Source organism: Trichosurus vulpecula, chromosome 2, assembly GCF_011100635.1.
Source record: "Trichosurus vulpecula isolate mTriVul1 chromosome 2, mTriVul1.pri, whole genome shotgun sequence".
In the NCBI taxonomy this organism is placed as follows: domain Eukaryota; kingdom Metazoa; phylum Chordata; class Mammalia; order Diprotodontia; family Phalangeridae; genus Trichosurus; species Trichosurus vulpecula.
The window spans coordinates 123,823,353-123,841,793 of record NC_050574.1 but is presented as its reverse complement, the minus strand read 5'-3'; the positions used below and the strand labels follow the sequence as shown (position 1 = coordinate 123,841,793).

The window sequence follows — 18,441 nt, the reverse complement described above, 5'->3', positions numbered from 1 at the left end:
TTCTTTGCTCACACTACCCCTGTGAGGTAGGTGATGCACATGTTATTATCCCTATTTTACAGATAAAGAAATGGAGGCTCAGAAATTAAGGGATTTGCTCAAGGCTCTGTATCTATCCATTGTTACCTCCAGGATACAACCTGACACATTCTGTCTCCTGTTCTAGCCTTCTTTCCACGATAATATATTCTCTCTCAAAGAATTTCAGGGGAGTCTTCTTTCTAATTTATTAGACTGAAGAGCTTCTTAATGGACATTTTGTGGTCCATCAGACATAAAATGGATTAGGGGAATGCAGGAACAGAACTAGAGAATGAATAAATGAACAACCTCGTGGCTGTGAACACCTTTTAGCTCTTGGGTTTTGTGACCACTGTACTGCCCTGGCCATATCACATGTGCTGAAGCCAGGTTTGCCTGCCTGAGAATATCTGTTTAAAAGGAATCCCAAATCCCAACAGCTCTTTACACTTAGAATCAGCCCTTGGGACAGCTTTAATATCAAGATTCTTGCTTTAGTACTTCAAGGGTCCCTAATTCCATGAGTATGAATATTTTTTCCTTTTGAGCAGATTGAAGTTCTTTTTTGACTTACTTGGCAGATTGATCTATGACCTTAAAAAATTCATTACCCTATGGCTTACCTGGTGAAGAGTCTCTTCAAACTTAGCTAAGCAGGTCCTGAGATGGCACATAGACTGGTATTGGGCCTGTCCTTAGAGCCTTTCCTGCTTTATGGGACGTGCTGGAGCTTGCACTATGCTCACAGGACCTTTGTGAATCTGTCAGGTTGTGTAACGAGGACTCAGATGGAAGCACATCAAGAAAAAAAAATTAAAATTGATGACATCCAATATCAAAGACCGAGAAAGCAAGCTATCTGCCTCCTCCATAACTCATGGCTTAGAAAGATGAACCATAGGTCCCTTAGATACCTAGAATTTAATACTTTCCCTTCTTCAATGGTTCTGTTATTTTTATTTCCATATAGATACTGGGGGTAAGAAAATACTAAAGGATAGACAAGAGAACTAGCATGGCATTTTCTTTTGTTTTTCCAGAGAGTACTGGAAGGACATGTATTTGATGTGAATTGTTGCAGGTTTTTCCCATCAGGCCTTGTGGTTCTGAGTGGGGGAATGGATGCACAGGTGAAGATTTGGTCAGCAGAGGATGCCAACTGCGTGGTGACCTTCATTGGTCACAAAGGAGGTATGATCGGTAGTTCTTCCAGATGCTTCACTTAAGGCCCCCAGAAACACAGCATGATTTAGGAACATTCGTTCTCTCTTTTGCCCTGAAACACATAATATGATGGAGTGGCAACAGCCTGTGATTTGCAGTAGGAAATCTTAGGTTTGAATCATGGCTTTGCTACTCACTACCTTTGTGAGTATAAATAGGTTCTTTTTGCTTTCTGGGCCCAAGTTTCCTTGTTTATTGATGGGGAGAGGAATTTATGATCCTTTTATTTGTGTTTTTAGTAATAAAATATATTTATATAGGGTCTTCAGAAGCCCCCCCCAGTATATACAAATATCAAATCTTTCTTAGACATGTAGCAACCTGAATTTATGCATATCCTCTTTCTGCAACACTGAGGCCTCTTAGGTAGTACTGGGAACAGATTGAGTATCTTTTTTTTTTTTTGCAGGGGGGGAAGGCAGGGCAATTGGGGTTAAGTGACTTGCCCAAGGTCACACAGCTAGTAAATGTGTCAAGTGTCTGAGGCCGAATTTAAACTCAGGTACTCCTGATTCCAGGGCTGGTGCTCTACTCACTGCGCCATCTAGCTGCCCCCAGATTGAGTGTCTTGACCTGCTTTTCAGACTAATTTTCTTCACCTCAGATTACACTCAAATATATATTATTGAATACATGTAAATCCATGTGGAGTGGTTGTTAGTAATTCAGATTGATGTAAAAAATGTACTGTAATAAATTTGGGAAGCCATTATATAATTTACATCCAACTAAAACACAGAAGGATTATCTCAAATGAAAATATTTTAGGTGGGACAACACTCTAGAAAAGAAAGTCTAAACAACTGGTCAATATAATATGTGAATGTAATGGCAGTAACTAGTGCTCAAATGAGATACTTTGTAGGAGACAAAACCAAAAGGAATCTAAGTGATAAACGAGTGAAAGACTAAACTTGCTTTTAAAAAACACTATTCTTAGTTTATCAAAATAGTATGCATTTCAGAAAATTTACAGAAATATATTTTATAAAACTATTATGTAGGAAAAAAACTTTGGCTAAGTTGACATTTTTGTTTGTTTTATACAAAACTAAATGCTTTGTAGTCAGTCATTCAATTTTAATTTATTAAGTATTTACTAAGTATCAGGCACCATCCCAAGCATTGGGAATACAAAGAAAGGCAAAAGACTGTTCCTATTCTCAAGTTACTCACAGTAGAATGGCATGCAAACAACTATGTACAAGCAAGTTGTATGCAGGATAAAATGGAGATACTCAGCAGAGAGAAGATACTACCATTAAGGTGGATCAAGAAAAGCTTCCTGGAGAAGTTGGGAATTTGCCTGGGACTTGAAGGAAGCCAGAATTCCTGGCATTGAGGACACCAGTGAAAATGCCTGGAATTGAGAAATAGATTGTCTTGTGAAAAGAATAGCTGTGAGGCCAGTGTCATTGGATCACAAAGTAGATTGAGAGACCATGAAGTATAGGACGACTGGAAAGGTGAGGGGGAGATAGGTTATGAAAGGCTTTGAATGCTAAACAGAGGTTTTATACTTGATCCTGGAGGTGATAGGGAGACACTGGAATTGATTGATTGGGGGAGGAGGTGACATGATCAGAACTATGCTTTAGAAAAATATTTTTCAGCTTCTATTAACATTACAATGAAGATAATTGTTAGTTCACTCCCTTTGCTTGAAGATGGCAAAAGAGTCATGTCTCATCCATGGATACAGGAATTTTAGTGGATGCCTCTTAATCTCAAATTAACCTTAGTTCATTAGATTTGCTAATGGTCTTTGAGTTACTTCTATAGGGTTTTTATGCTGTATGTTAATATTTTCTACTATCTGTTGCAAATGCCTAATCTTTGCCAAATGCTTCTAAGTTCGTCCTTCTTTTCTCTGATTCATTTATTACCTCTGAAACATCTTCTTTGATTACTTGCTCTGGTTTCTGAACAGACAGTTGTAATCTTTTCCGCAAGAAAAAGCATTGTGTTGCAATATCTAGAAAATTTTGAATATATTGACTAAGACCCATTCAAATTTCTTCTTCATCCATGCTGTTGACATAGTCCTGCCTCACCAGGGAGCAAAACAAACTTTAGAAGATGCTTCCAGCTTGTCAACTAAGGAGGTGTTCAGCTTCCTCAGCCAAGGTTGCTTGCCCAAGATCCCAATCAGTTGTAAGAGCAGAGGCAGTGGAAAAGGACCCAGCTGCTGCACATCCTTCCCAAGGAAGGTGTCACCTTGGGGCTGCCTTTTCTGATGAACAAGGCTATCTCTACCAGTTCTACATGTTATGAGCTGACCTATTAGACTGGGAGTCATTTTGCCAGGGAATTTGAAATACATGCCATTGGCCCCAGCATTCACTTCTCATAAAAGTCCTCCAAACTCTTTGGGAGGATGTGATTAGCAGAGTATATCCTCAGGAAGTAATTTACTTCTATGCTAGAGAAAAAGGGGCTTGGCTATATTTCCTTATCATTAGTTCATCCTCAGGACTAAGAGTACAGTAAAACTTGGCATTTTGAATACCAGTGCTTGATAGGACCTTATTGATAATCAAGTCCAACTCCTTCTTTTTACAGACCAGAAAACTAAAGTCCAGAGAGGGAAAAATAGCTGGCTAAGTGTCTCATGGAGATTCAGGACAGAACCAGGATAAGGATTCAGGCCTCCTGGCTTTTTGTTGTCCTTTACTCATCTCAGTGTACCATTCTGCCTAGGGAATAACTAATTTTCTGAGGAGTAAATGTTTATTCTGACTATGGGCATACAGATCTTTTTGTTTTGTTTTTTGTTTTTTTTCTCTTTTTATTTCTTTAATATTTTTTAGTTTTCAGAATTGATTTCCACAAGATTTTGAGTTACAAATTTTCTCCCCGTTTCTACCCTCCCCCCACCCCAAGATGGCATACATTCTGATTGCCCCTTTCCCCAGGCAGCTCTTCCTTCTGTCACCCCACTCCTCCCTGCCCCCTCTATCCCCTTTGCCCTTACTTTCTTGTAGGGCAAGATAGATTTCTATACTCCATTGCTTGTATATCTTATTTCCCAGTTGCATGTAAAAAAAAAAACAACTTATTTTTTGAGCATTTGTTTTTAGAACTTTGAGTTCCAAATTTTCTCCCTTCTTTCCTCCCCACTTACTCTCCCTAAGAAGGCAAGCAATTCAACATAGGTCACACGTGTATCGTTATGCAAAACACTTCTATAACAGTCATGTTGCGAAAGACTAACAGTATTTCCCTCCATCCTATCCTGTCCCTCTTTATTCAATTTTATCCCCTGTGACCCTTGCCCTTTTCAAAAGTGTTTGCTTTTGATTACCTCCTTCCTCCAATCTGCCCTCCCTTCTATTATCCCCTCTTTCTTTTCCCCTTTCCCCCTACTTTCCTGTAGGGTAAGATACCCGATTGAATGTGTATGTTATTCCCTCCTTAAGTCAAGTCTGATGAGGGTAAGATTCATTCATTCCTTTTCACCTGTCCCCTCTTACCTTCCAGTAGAACTGCTTTTTCTTGCCCCTTTTATGTGAGATAATTTACCCCATTCTATCTCTCCCTTTCTCCTTCTCTCAATATATTTCTCTCTTGCCCCTTAATTTCATTTATTTATTTATTTGTTTGTTTGTTTATTTTTAGGTATCATCCCTTCATATTCAACTCACTCTGTGCCCTTTGTCTATATATATGTATATTCCATTCAACTACCCTTATACTTAGAAAGGTTTCATAAGTTACAAATATCATCTTTCCACATAAGAATGTCACCAAAACAGTTCATCTTTAGTAAGTCCCTTATGATTTCTCTTTCCTGTTTACCTTCTCATGCTTCTCTTGATTCTTGTATTTGAAAGTCAAATTTTCTATTCAGCTCTGGTCTTTTATTTTGCAAGAATGCTTGGAAAGCCTCTATTTTATTGAAAATCCATATTTTGTCCTGGAGTGTTATACTCATTTTTGCTGGGTAGGTGATTCTTGGTTTTCATCCGAGCTGACCTCCGGAATATCATATTCCAAGCTCTTTGATCCTTTAATGTAGAAGCTGCTAGATCTTGCGTTATTCTGATTGTGTTTCCACAATATTCAAATTGTTTCTTTCTGGCTGCTTGCAATATTTTCTCCTTGACCTGGGAACTCTGGAATTTGGCTATAATATTCTTAAGAGTTTTCTTGGGATCTTTTTGAGGAGGTGATCTGTGGATTCTTTCAATTTCTATTTTACCCTCTGGTTCTAGAATATTAGGGCAGTTTTCCTTGATAATTTCTTGAAAGATGATGTCTAGGCTCTTTTTTTGATCATGGCTTTCAGGTAGTCCGATAATGTTTTAAGTTATTTCTCCTGGATCTATTCTCCAGGTCAGTGTTTTTTCCAATGAGATATTTTATGTTGTAATCCATTTTTTCATTCTTTTGGTTCTGTTTTATAATTTCTTGATTTCTCATAAAGTCACTAGCTTCTACTTGCTCCATTCTAATTTTTGAGGTAGTATTTTCTTCTGTGGTCTTTTGGACCTCTTTTTCCATTTGGCTAATTCTGCATTTTAAGGCATTCTTCTCCTCATTGGCTTTTTGGAGCTCTTTTGCCGTTTGGGTTAGTCTATTTTTTAATGTGTTATTTTCTTCAGTATTTTTTTGGGTCTCCTTTAGCAAGTCATTGACTTGTTTTTCATGATTTTCTCGCATCACTCTCATTTCTCTTCCCAATTTTTCCTTTATTTCTCTTACTTGCCTTTCCAGATCCTTTTTGAGCTCTTTCATGGCTTGAGACCGATTCATGTTTCTTGGAGACTTTTGATGTAGGCTCTTTGACTTTGTTGACTTCTTCTGGCTGTATGTTTTGATCTTCTTTGTCATCAGAAAAAAGATTCTATAGTCTTAGTCTGAGTCCTTTTTCGCTGCCTGGCCATGTTCCTAGCCAACTACTTGACCCTTGAGGTTTTTGTCAGGGTATGACTGGCTTCAGAATGGCGAGTGCTTTGTCCCAAGCTTTGGGGGTATTGCACTGCTGTTTTCAGAGCTACTTCTACACAGCTAGTGCTCCTCCTCCCCCAAGAACCTCCAACCAGGACCTCGACCCAGATTCAAGCAGGGCAAAGCAAGAGAACCCTGACTCTGCACTAGCAAAGTGCTCCCTGCACTCCCGCTCTGATCCACCACTTGATTCCTCCCACTGTGTGAGCCTGGGGCTAGAAGTAGCCTCCGCTGGAGCTCTAGAAGCAGGCACAGGAGCTTCCTGCTGCTGCAACCACTGTGCTGCACCACCTCTGCTTCCGCTAGGGCTGGGGCCAACTGCGCACTTCTCTCCCCCTGATCCAATAGTTTTCCCACTGACCTGGTAAGTTGTCTTTGGCGTTTGTGGATTGAGAAGTCTGGTAATTGCTACAGCTCAGTGATTCAGGGCCCTGTGGTTTGCTCCGCCCAGTCTCCTCAGCACCTGGTCTGTCTTGGTGCACCCCATGCTGGGCTGCGCTCCACTCCCAGCCGGGTGCCATAGATCCTTCCCAGAAACCATACAGGCTGTCTTGTGCTGGAGACCTGCTTCCCTCTGTTATCTCATGGGTTCTGTAGCTCTAGAATTTGTTCAGAGCCATTTTTTACAGGTGTTTGGAGAGATTTGGGGGAGAACCTAAGTGACCCCCTGCTTTCCTGCTGCCATCTTGGCCCTGCCCCCCTTGCAGAATTTTTTTCTATTTTATCATTTTTACTTAATATTTTAGTTTTCAACATTGATTTCCACAAGATTTTGAGTTACAAATTTTCTTCGCATTTCTACCCTCCCCCCCATTCCAATATGGCATATATTCTGATTGCCTGGTTCCCCAGTCAGGCCTCCTTTCTTTCACCCCATCCCCCCTCCCATCCTCTCCCCCTGCAGATCTTAATTGCCCACAATCTACTTCAGTGGATCTCTGATCTCATAGCTGTGCATACACATTACAACCACTCCATGACTTTTATGTGATTGATGCTTGTTCATGGGTTGGCAAAAATCCACGAGCCACCCAGCCCACAAGAGGTCTTCCACATGTTCTTTCAATATTCACTGGACCATAAGCTCAACTTCCAGCCTGTCCTATAGCTGTCCTCCAAGGGAACAAATCTCATAGAGAAGTGAGCTTCCAACCTTGTCCATAGGGGCTGCAGCCCCTGCCTTCTCAGCAGCCACAGTTCCAGGAAAGATCTCATCACTGTGGTCCTTGGTGCCTGCCTCGTCAGATGTTTCAGAGTCAGAAATGAATATGTTTTTATCAGTGGGAATGACCTTAAAGAGAATGTTTTACAGCTGTGACCTAGAGACCACCTAGACTTTCTAGCTAACTCATAGCTGAAATCTCCTATTTCTCTTCTCCATTAGGACTGAGCTCCTGAAGAGCATAGTGGATAGTGGTCTAGGCTTAGAGTCAGGAAGATCTGGGTTCAAGTAGAGCCAGGGACACATGCTGTCCAGGGGTGGGGAACCTGTGACCTGCAGGCCACATGTGGCCCTCTAGGTCCTCAAGTGTAGTTCTTTGAATCCAAACTTCACAGAACAAATACCCTTAATAAAAAGATTTGTTCTGTAAAACTTGGACTCAATCAAAAGGCTGTACCCAAGGACCTAGAAGGCCACATGTGGCCTGGAGGCTGGTCTAACTTCTCCTTGCCCTTAGGCAACTCTTGAAGCTGTGTTGCAAAAAGGGCTGATTACTGGAAGAGGGGGTTTTTTCACATCAGTCAAATAGCAGTTGGTTCAAACAACAAAAAAGATGATGTGGTTAATAAGGGTCAGAGTTGGGATTAGAATACACATTTTCTGATTCCTTGTCTAATATTGTTTTCGTTACATTCTGTTGTCTTCTATCGTAGGTGCTCAAAACCTATTTGTTTTCATTTATATCCATATAGCAATTACAACTTGCACATTTATTGTCTCATTTTATCTTCCTGACAACTCTGACCTACTATGTGTGCAGATAACATAGGACATAGAATCATAGGATTTGTAGGTGGAAGAAACCTGATGTAGTGTACACAGGCACTCAGTAAATGCTGTGAAAGTAAATTGATTCGTTAAGCACACCATTAGATAATAAACAGATTGATACAACTAAAAGCTAGTGTTATAATTGGATATTAGTCATTTCCAAGAGTTTAATTGTAACCTATGGTACTGTGAAATTTTTTTACAATGCTATTTTAATACAAATAGCATTTTAAAACTTTTTGTAAAGCATTTTCTCCTCACAGCATTTTATGAAGTAGGTAGTGTGAATATATTTTCAGCTGGCAAGAGTGGCTGTTGTATTATACTGAGGAGGTCAGGTATTATGCTTAGCTTTTGACAAAATGGGTGAGTTTGTAATAGTGAAAGTATTTTTAATTTCATCATGGAAAGCGCAGTGCATGGACTTATGAGTCTTTCATTTTATTTATATTCAGTGATACCCACAAGGATACATACCCACAGCGTGCTGATCCTATCTAGGATGAAACATGGCTGCCTCTGGCTCTCCCTCCATCCCTCCAGTTCATGTTTGTTTCAGTTCTCAAGGGGTGAGATGAGGGGGCACTTCTTTTGGAGACCCACATCACCTAATGCTGATACAAAATATGAAACACCCATAGCTGTAATACCACAAATTCAGGCTGGATATCTGCGGATTTTTATCTGAGGGGGATCCATGATTCTCATATCTTATCTTCATTCTCTCAAAAGATCTGTGCCTTGAAGTCTTTGGTCATGACAGTTGAAGGTGTGAAAAGGGGGCTACACAGCTAGTGGCAAGCCTTGCAAGTTATCATTAGTACAGCATATTTATGGGGACATCACCCACTTACGTGGCTTTGCAAGGGTCCATTTTATTAGGCATATACAGAGAGAGTATTATATGGTAGGGACCTTGGGACAGCATGATTCTTTTTTAAAAATCAGGAATATAACAATCCAGCAGAAGTGTTACAATATATATGTATGCTATTTTAGTCAGCAGATATTTGTTATATGTCTGCTTTGTACCTGACACTGTGTTGTGTTCTGCGAATACAAAGACAAAAGTGAAATAATTCCTGCCTTCTAGGAGTTTATGTTCTAATGAGGAAGCCAGCATATAATGTGTGTGTGTGTGTGTGTGTGTGTATTCATATATACATACATACATATAAATTCATACAAAATAAGTATAATTAGGAAGGGAGGTTTTTAACACTTGGGCTCAGGAAAAGAGGCTTTATATAGAAAATGGTACTTGAGCTAAATTTCTAAGTAAAGGATTCCACAAGGCAGAGATGGGGGAGAGGCATTTTAAGCATGGAAGATACTCAGTGCAGAGATATGGAGATGGGAGATGAGTGTCACATTGGAGGATCAGCAAGTAGGCCAATGTGACTGGACCACAGAGTACAAGAAAGGGAGGAATGGGTAATGAGGCTGCAGAAAGCAGATTGGAGTCAGATTGTGAAGGATATTAAAAGTAAAATAAAAGAATTTGTATTTTATCCTAGAGGCAACAGAGAGCTCCTGGAGTTGATTAAATAGGATATTGGCATGGTTATATCTGTATTTTAGGAAAATCAGTGTCAGCTGTGTGGAGGATGAATTGGAGTGGGGAGAGACTTGAGGCAGAGATATAAATTAGGAGACTATTGCAGTAGCTCATATTAGAGGTGAGGAGGGCCTGAACTAAGTTGATGGCTATGTGAATGAGGGAGGTGGATGCAGAATATGGTATAGAAACAGGAAGATTTAGCAACTGATTAGATCTGTTGGGATAGAGAGAGTGAGGAGTTGAGGATAACACCAAAGTAGTGAACCTGGGTAGCAGGAAGGATGTTGATGCCCCAACAGAAATAGGGAGGCTTGGAAAGGGTTTGGGTTTAGTGAGAAAGATTAATTAGTTCTTATTTTTAAAAGTATTGAGTTTGAGATGTTTATGGGACATCCGTTTTGAAATGCCTAATAAGTTGTGTAGGACTGGAGCTTAGGAGAGAGATTAAAGCTGAATGAGCAATATGAAAGAGAGATGAAAATTAAATCCATGTTTCATTATGTGATTGACAAGACAGATTGTAGAGAGAGAAGAGGGACCAGAAGAGAGTCTTGGTGTATAACACAGTTAGGGAACAAGATATGGAAGATGAACCAACCTAGAGCCTGAGAAGAAGCCGTCAGACAAGTAGGAAGAATATCACTAGAAAGAAGAACCAAAAAAACACCACACACTGATCACTGTCAAATGTTGCAGGGAGATCAAGAAGATAACTATTGAGAAAAGACCCTCAGATTTGGCAATTAAGGAGTCACTGGGAAGGACTTCAGAACTCCGATCAATACAGTGATCAGTCATGACTTCAGAAGATTATTGATGATGAAGCAATCTTTGCACCTCTTTCTTGGCAAAAGGGTGATGGACTAGAAATATAGAGTGAGACTTGCATTTTCAGACCTAGCCAGTATGTTTGTTTTGCTTGGCTGTAATTATTTGTTACAAGGGAGAGCTTTCTATTTAGGGGAAGGGAGAGAGTTCATGAATAGTAATAGAGATGGGAAAAAAGAATAAAAAGAAAGAAAATACCAATGGCACATTAAAAATACATGGAAGAGGGCAGAAAGAAGTTCGTAAGGAGATGCAGAAAAGCAAGGCAATTTTGTTACTATCAGGTTAAATTTAATATATGCTTAAAAACACAGTACATTAAGACTTTACAATTTCATATACAGTAATCTTTTCTGTCATTTGTGTATTTAACCATCTGTGTTCAATTCATAATGAAAAAGAAAATAATTTTTAAGAGAACAGTCATTGGTAATTTTTTTGTGGAAGTCCTTAGAGAATCTGCTTTAATAAAGATGATTTATAGATTCACAGTATGTTGCAGCTGGGAATATAGGGAAACTTATGGCCAGTAAGGGAAGTGACTTGCTTAGTGTCTTACTTCAGTCCCTTTCTTGATTGAGGCTTTCTAAAGTTAAGAGTAACATCAGTTCCTGCTTTCCAAAGGAATATAGGCTTCATATTTTACATCCCTCTGTCCTTTCAGTACCGTGACACTTGCAGAAATTGCCCTTCCCCTAAATGTCACTTAAACATCGGTATTATCTCTGTTTTTGCTTATCCTTATTATAATTGACATAGTTATTCATATGCCTAGTTCAGATGCGTGTGAGGAAAATTCTTTGTTTTCTCTGTCGTTATCCGTAATGGCCAGGATGGTGGTGCTTGTGAATCAGTGACTTGGTTAATTTCCTGGTAACCTTGACTTTTACTTTGTAGCTTTGGCATTCCTAGGGTCTCTTGGGGGTTGGCACTTCTCTTGATTATGTCCAGGGAATCTGACCAAGTAACCAATTCAAGGACCTATCTGTCTGCTTGTATTTCTTGAGATTTTTAAAATGCTTTAAAAATTAGTGAGTCTAGACATTTCTAAAACTAAGCTAAGACTAAAAAAGAGGTGGTTATTACCCAAGCCCTTTTCCCCCTCTCTCCACCCTCTATCATAGTCCTGTCTAAATTACCCAGTACATATTATATCTGAGATCCAGATTACAATGTTGAATTTTTTACCTTTTCAAAATAAAAAATTTGACATGCCATTAAAACAGTTCAATATAGCTAACATTAAATTAATAATTTAAATTTGAAAAGATAATTCTTAACTGTTGTTATAACTCAACTTGAGTTATAGCTTAGAATCAGATCCTTTCTAAGACTGATATATTGCCTGGGGGTTTCATGGCAGCTTGATACCTAAAGTCATGTAAGTTCTGCATCAGGGTAGCTGGAAGTAATTCCCTATGACTTTCAGTTTTAGGAGGGCATCTGTCTTCTTTCTTTCCTTTAATAAAAAGAAAAGGGAGAATAAAAATTTCCCTATTGCCAAAAGTATTCTGTCCTTACATGATTATAGAATCATAGAATGTCAGAGCTGGAGGCAACTTCAAGATCATTTAGTTCAAACTCATCATTTTATACCGGAGGAAATTGAGGCTTAAAGTGATTAACTGCAGTGTCCTGCAGCTGAAGGAGGCTGGCACGGCTGCCTGCCATCTGTGTGGGCTTGATGTAGCCCTCTGGAAATCTTTTTGTTAAAAGGAAGGGGTGGTTTGGACAAGATTTCCTTGGAGGCCTCTTCCAGCTGGAAACCTGTGAACCTGTGAACCAACTTGCCCCAAATCATAAATGTACTAATAGAGCTAGGGTGTGGTCCCAATCTTGTTAGCCCAAATATTTCTGCTCCACCAAGGTTACACACCTAGTTAGGCAAGGTCAAGATCATAATAGCACACATTTTTGCTTGTATAACAACTTAAGCTTTATGTTATATATCTGTCCCCTTATCCCTCTCCCCCCACTCACACACACACACACACACACACACACACATAAACTTTATGTTATATAAGTACTTTCCTCATGGTCATTTAGTAAGTTCCAAGGCTAGGAGTAAGACTCAGGTGTTCCAGTCCTAACTTCTTTACAGAGGTTCTGAAAATCAGGCAAGGTAATGAATGTGGAAAAGTGCTTTCAAAAGTACAAAATTCTGCACAAGTATAAGGTCATATTCTCATCATGATCTCAAAAACATTACTTTCTTAGCATGGGGAGGGTTGTTACCGAAGCAGCCTGGTTTCCTAGGATGTTAGACCAAAAACAAAATTAATCCAGAGAGGTCAGTTTGCCCTGACGATATTAATGCTTTTATGTCTTTGTCTTTACTCAGTTGGCTCCGGGCCCTCCTTTCTTTGTCTCAGAGCCCTTTCTTTTTCTCTTGGTAGGTATTTTGGATACAGCTATTGTTGATCGAGGAAGAAACGTGATTTCTAGCTCTCGAGATGGGACTGCTCGGCTTTGGGATTGTGGGCGATCAGCCTGCCTAGGCATCGTTGCAGATTGCGGCTCTCCTGTGAATGGCATCGCCGTGGGTGCAGCTGACAACACGATAAATCTTGGCTCCCCTGTGAAAGCGCCCAGTAAGTATGTGTGGTTGGCATCCACTCTGGTTCTGAGAAGCAGGTGTCACTCTGACTCACTAAGGCTGCCTCTCATTGTGGCGTGGATAAGTGGCACGGTGGACAGAGTGCTGCACCTGGAGTCAGCCTCACACACTTACTTGACTGTGTGACCTTGGGCAAGTCACTTCACTACTCCTTGCCTCAGTTTCCTCAACTGTAAAATGGGAAAAATAACCCCACCTCCTAAGGTTGTTGTGAGGATCCAATGAGGTGATCCTTGAAAGTGCTTGGCCCAGTGCCTGGCACATAGTAGGCTCTATGTAAGTGATGATGTTGCTGTCATTACTCTTTCTCACTGTAGTCCCGAAGGTGCTTTTTCTATTCCCTGCTCAGTTTGTATTATTCAGTTTCAGTTTTCTTTCTGCCTCACAGCCAGTGCGTCTATTTTCAGCCCTCAGTAAGTATTGTGTCTGTGCTGTGCTTCGCTCGGTGGGGGAGACAGAAGGGCAGCACTTGTCCCTGTTTGTACAGGACATCCAGTTTAGTTGGACAGGTAGGATGAACACCCTGGTGATAAAGAGCTCTGCAGAGCTAAACTGAGCAGTGCTTACTGTAGTAGTTAGGCTGGACTTCACAACACAGGTAAGTGAATGAAACAATATTTTATTTTCTATATTACAACTAATATATAAACAGAGTTCATTCAGTTTGTAACCCACTATCCAAATCATTAATACTGTCACCTACAGACCTCCAAACCACTTCCCTTACTTTCTCAAGGAATTTAATACCTAGAACATAGTCTTCTTTACTGCAGCCCATGCCCTCACTCTTTTGCATTCATGTTGATGTCCCTCTGCCCCCCAGTTCATCAGCCTTCTCAGCTGCCATGAGGTCCCCTTCCATTCTACCTCACCCGTCCAAGGGGTGGACTCCATAGACCCTCAGACCTCTGTCGCTTCAGTGATGTGCTGGGATGCTGCATAGTTTAGCATTTACTTGTTTTCATGTAATTTCCTGTGTGTTCATTTTACCTGTCCAGCTAGATCATGTGTTTCTTAGGATCAGGGACCAGTCTCATTGTTTTCTCTACATAGTAAGACATTTAGTAATTGTTGACTGGTGAATGCTTAAACATGAGATGATAAAGTTAAGATTTTTTTTTTGGGAGAGGAAAAGGCAGGGAAATTGAGGTTAAGTGACTTGCCCAAGGTCACACAGCTAGTAAGTGTGTCAAGTGTTTGAGGCTGAATTTGAACTCAGGTCTTCCTGACTCCAGGACTGGTGCTCCCTCCTTCCCTTCCTCTCTCCCTTCCTCTCCCCCCCTCCCTCTCTCCTTCTCCCTCTCTCTCCGCACTCCATTATTTTATTTTTGTTTTTTATAGTACTTCATTTCTAGACTAACCCTTACCCACTTCTACACTGAATCTTCCCTTGTGACAAAGAAAAACAGTTATGTAAATGAATACAGTCACCTTATCTGACATTATATGCAACATTCCATGCCCATAGTCCTCTACCTCTGTATGAAGAGGAGGGTGTAATGTTTCATTATTTTTCCTCCCAAGACCAAGATTGGTCATTACTGTCATTCGAAGTTTGGACTCCTTTTAGTGTTCTTAATGTTTACATTATTACAGTCACTGTGTGCACATTTTTCGTTATTGTTCTCCTGGTTATCCTTACTTCACTATATCAGTTCATACCAATCTTCCCATGGTTCTGAATTCCTCATATTTTAAATTTCTTTTTCTTTTATATTCATATGCCAGAGTTTGTCCAGCCATTCCTGAGTCAGGGAACCCACCTTGTTTCCAGTTTTTTGCCTCCATTAAAAATAATATTACAAAGCTTTAGGGTCTAATAATCTCTTAATTACTAAAGCTGATAGTCTTAATTACTAAAAGAGTTCCAAATTCTTTTTCACACTTGTGTTACTTCTGACATATGGTTTGTCCTTCCTCTTGGAAATCCTTTCTTCCCTTTGTTTCTATGATACTGCTCTCTCCTGGTTTCCTCACAATCATAGATTTAGAGGGCATCTAGTCCAACCTTCTAATTTTACAGAAGAGGAAACTGAGGCCCATTTCCATGATGTGTTCTCCCTGTTTTCACACAGGTAGTTTCTGAGGTTGATTTTGCACTCAGGTCCTCTTACTCTGAAGCCAGTACTCTTTCTTTTTAAAAATATTTCCCTTATTTTAAGCAGCCAAGATATGCCTTCTCACCCTCCCATCCCACCTCACCCTCACCCCCCAACATGTATAGTCAATTAAAATTAATTTCCACATTGGCCATATCCAAAAAAAATTATCCTAGTCTGCATTCTGAGTTCTTTACTTATCAAGAGGTGGGTAGTGTGTTTCATTAGTTGTCTGGAATCCTACTTGGTCATTATGATGATCATAGTTCAGCACAATAGTATTCCATGACATTTGTATACCATAACTTGTTCATCCAGTCTCCAATTTATTGACACCCCATCAGATTCCCAATTTTTGCCACTTCAACAAGAGTTATAAATATTTCTGTAAATCCCTAGAGTTTGCTTTGTTTAGGATTAAGCCTCCCTCTAATTCTCCCTCCCTTTTCCCCTTTTCCTTATTTCTCTGTTGAATGAAATGTATTTTTGTACCCAACTATGTGTTTATTCTTCCTTTTTTTGACCAGTTCAAGTAAGAGTAAGTTTCAAGTGTTAGCTGCTTTCTTCTATCCCCTCCTCATTTGTATAGATATCTCTTGTGTACCCTGATTATGTGAGATAATTTCCCCTGACCTGCTTCCCTGTACCTCCTGCCCCCACCATTCCTTTTCTTTTCTCTCTATTCTTTTCATAAGATTATCAAGACCCACTGCCAGATCTTATCTAGTTGTACTCCCTCTGTGGCCCCTGATGATGACAGGATTCAGAGAGGATATATATACGTAAAATCTCCCTATATTTGAATATCAGAATCAGAGTCAAAAATATTTATTTATTAAGTGATGATAGGGTTCAGAGAGGAGATATATATATAAATATATATATATATATATAATCTCCCTATATTTGAATATCAGAATCAGTCAAAAAATATTTATTTATTATGTGCCTATTATGTACCAGGCACTGTGCCAAGCTGAAGATACAAAGAAGCTGAAAAGTGAGGGCAGAGAATGATGAAATTGTGCAACTGGGTTGGGAAGTAATCCAAGGATTTGTGAGTTTCTGAGTTGATTTCATCTTGCAGAATGTTGAGTATCTGGAAACAAAGTACAGGGAAAGTAGCTTGGTGGGATATAATGAAAATTCCCTGGGTGCTGTCCTTAAATAATGGAGGATTTGGGAGAAGCCCTCCAGTGTTCATCCTTCACCATCTTGGCTTCATTTCCACCAGTGTTCTTACTACACTAGCTATCCTTTTTTAATCTCCTTTGCCAGTTCATCATCCCCTGTCCCTTAAGCAAGTGTTACTCACAAAACTTTGTCCTAAGCCCTTGTCTCTCTTGATTCTCACCCCCATCCTTGGCTCTTCCACTCTCATGTGTTCATTTATAACTTGTATAATGTCTCCCTTATCTACACATTCAGTGTCTCCCCTGAACTCCAGTCCTATATCACCTGGATCTTGTTACCTGGATATCCTTTTTTTTTTTCAGCAGAGTAGCATATGTTTTCTTTTTAATAGTACAGTATATGCAGTATGAACTTATGAAAACTTTTTGAAAAACTTCATTTATACAGAATCATATCTATAAAATTAACATTTAAGAGACTATGCATATATTCAGAAATATAAACAAATTTCACTGCTGCACACAATGGACATACAGACATTTTTTTAAAACTTTCCATTCTGGCACAAAAATATATTTTTACTATATGATTATTTACTATATAATTATATATATACATATATAATTATAACTATTATTTAATTGTTTTGTTAGAAAATCTTCATATTTGGATAAATTTTCAATTAAATTACTTCTTTTGAAATTCTAGTTAATAGTGCCACCAACTGGCAATAAAGATTTTTAAAAGAGCAGTGTTCTTAAGTGTCAAAAGAGTCTTGTTCTTAAAGTTACTGAGAAAAAAAACACAAGTCAGTAGAACCAATATGCCCAAGAACAGTAAATCACAGTGAATGAAAAGATGACCTATAAAATATTTTCACCAGGGTGCCGTGGAGTATTTAGACGTTTTATTAAATCTAGCTTTACATTTACATGTAAAACTTTGTAGTAAGGAAGGAATTTAAACATACGGTAAAAGGAAAATTTTTTTTTTCTCATTTCAGCATAGTTAGATGTATTTGTCAGCAACACCAGCTAGCATTAGTAATATAAAAAACATTTCTAGAAAGCTAATGCCGTATGTTACAAGTTTTTTTAAAGGAAAAAAATAAGTGTCAGATTCTTTAATGCTTAAAAATCTGTAAAACCACAGCGATCTATTTTGATAATACCAAGCATTCCTCAAAAAAAAAAAAAAAAAAGGAGTAATTTCTCCAAAGCATCCTTGGGCCATCCAGCTATACACATGGACTAACATTTCCCTAACTTGTTATAAAAGGCCATGTTATCTATAACAAGTGTCCTTAGAACTGAATTTCTGAAAATATAAAAACTAAATTAGTTCCTTTGGTTATCCTATATCAAGCCCTTGGCTTAATCAGCTTGACAGAATTGAGTTATATAGCACTTACCCTTGAAATAATCTCTAAAAACAGGACATCCTAAAGTTGTTTGGATGAACTGTATTCATTAATCAGTGACCCACCCATGGTTAAAAATCATTAGATATTTAAATAATTTATTTTAATAATTCAATTAATTTAAATAATTATATTTGTACGTATCTGTTCCTATAAACGCAAACACCAAAAAGTCCAAACTGCACAAGATTATATAATTAGGAAATAGAAACATATTCTTCATATTTGTGCAGTATGGAAAATAGGACACATGAAAAAAAGACATTGCTTAATTAGGGGAGTCATTCAAAAACCACCCCATTCTTTTACCCTGATGCTAAATCTTCCATTTTAAATTCTCAAAAACTAACTGGCTGAGGGACTAAGAATTGAATTACTATGGGAAAATTGTTGTTAATAATTTAATGCTTTGTGTTCACTTTTTAAGATGTGATAACGTGTACACCCAAGGAAACTTAAATACTGATACCTAGCTGAAAATATCAGTGTATTGGGTCTTTAATGAATATGAATTATTTTAAGAGCATAAAATAGATGTTATTTTTCCAGATCTCTGGACTGTTTTTCCCTCCTGGTCCTCTCCTATATATT

The 18,441-nt window shown here is 38.8% G+C and overlaps 1 protein-coding gene across 1 annotated transcript in view; it reads left to right on the top strand.

Moving 5' to 3' along the window:
* The window catches only part of PAAF1 (proteasomal ATPase associated factor 1), a 65,647-nt gene that overhangs the window by 14,698 nt on the left and 32,508 nt on the right, over nt 1-18,441 (top strand). The window contains exons 6-7 of the mRNA XM_036745339.1: nt 1,062-1,212; nt 12,977-13,171. Coding sequence (XP_036601234.1) covers nt 1,062-1,212; nt 12,977-13,171 — 346 coding nt within the window. The remainder of the gene's footprint in view (nt 1-1,061; nt 1,213-12,976; nt 13,172-18,441) is intronic.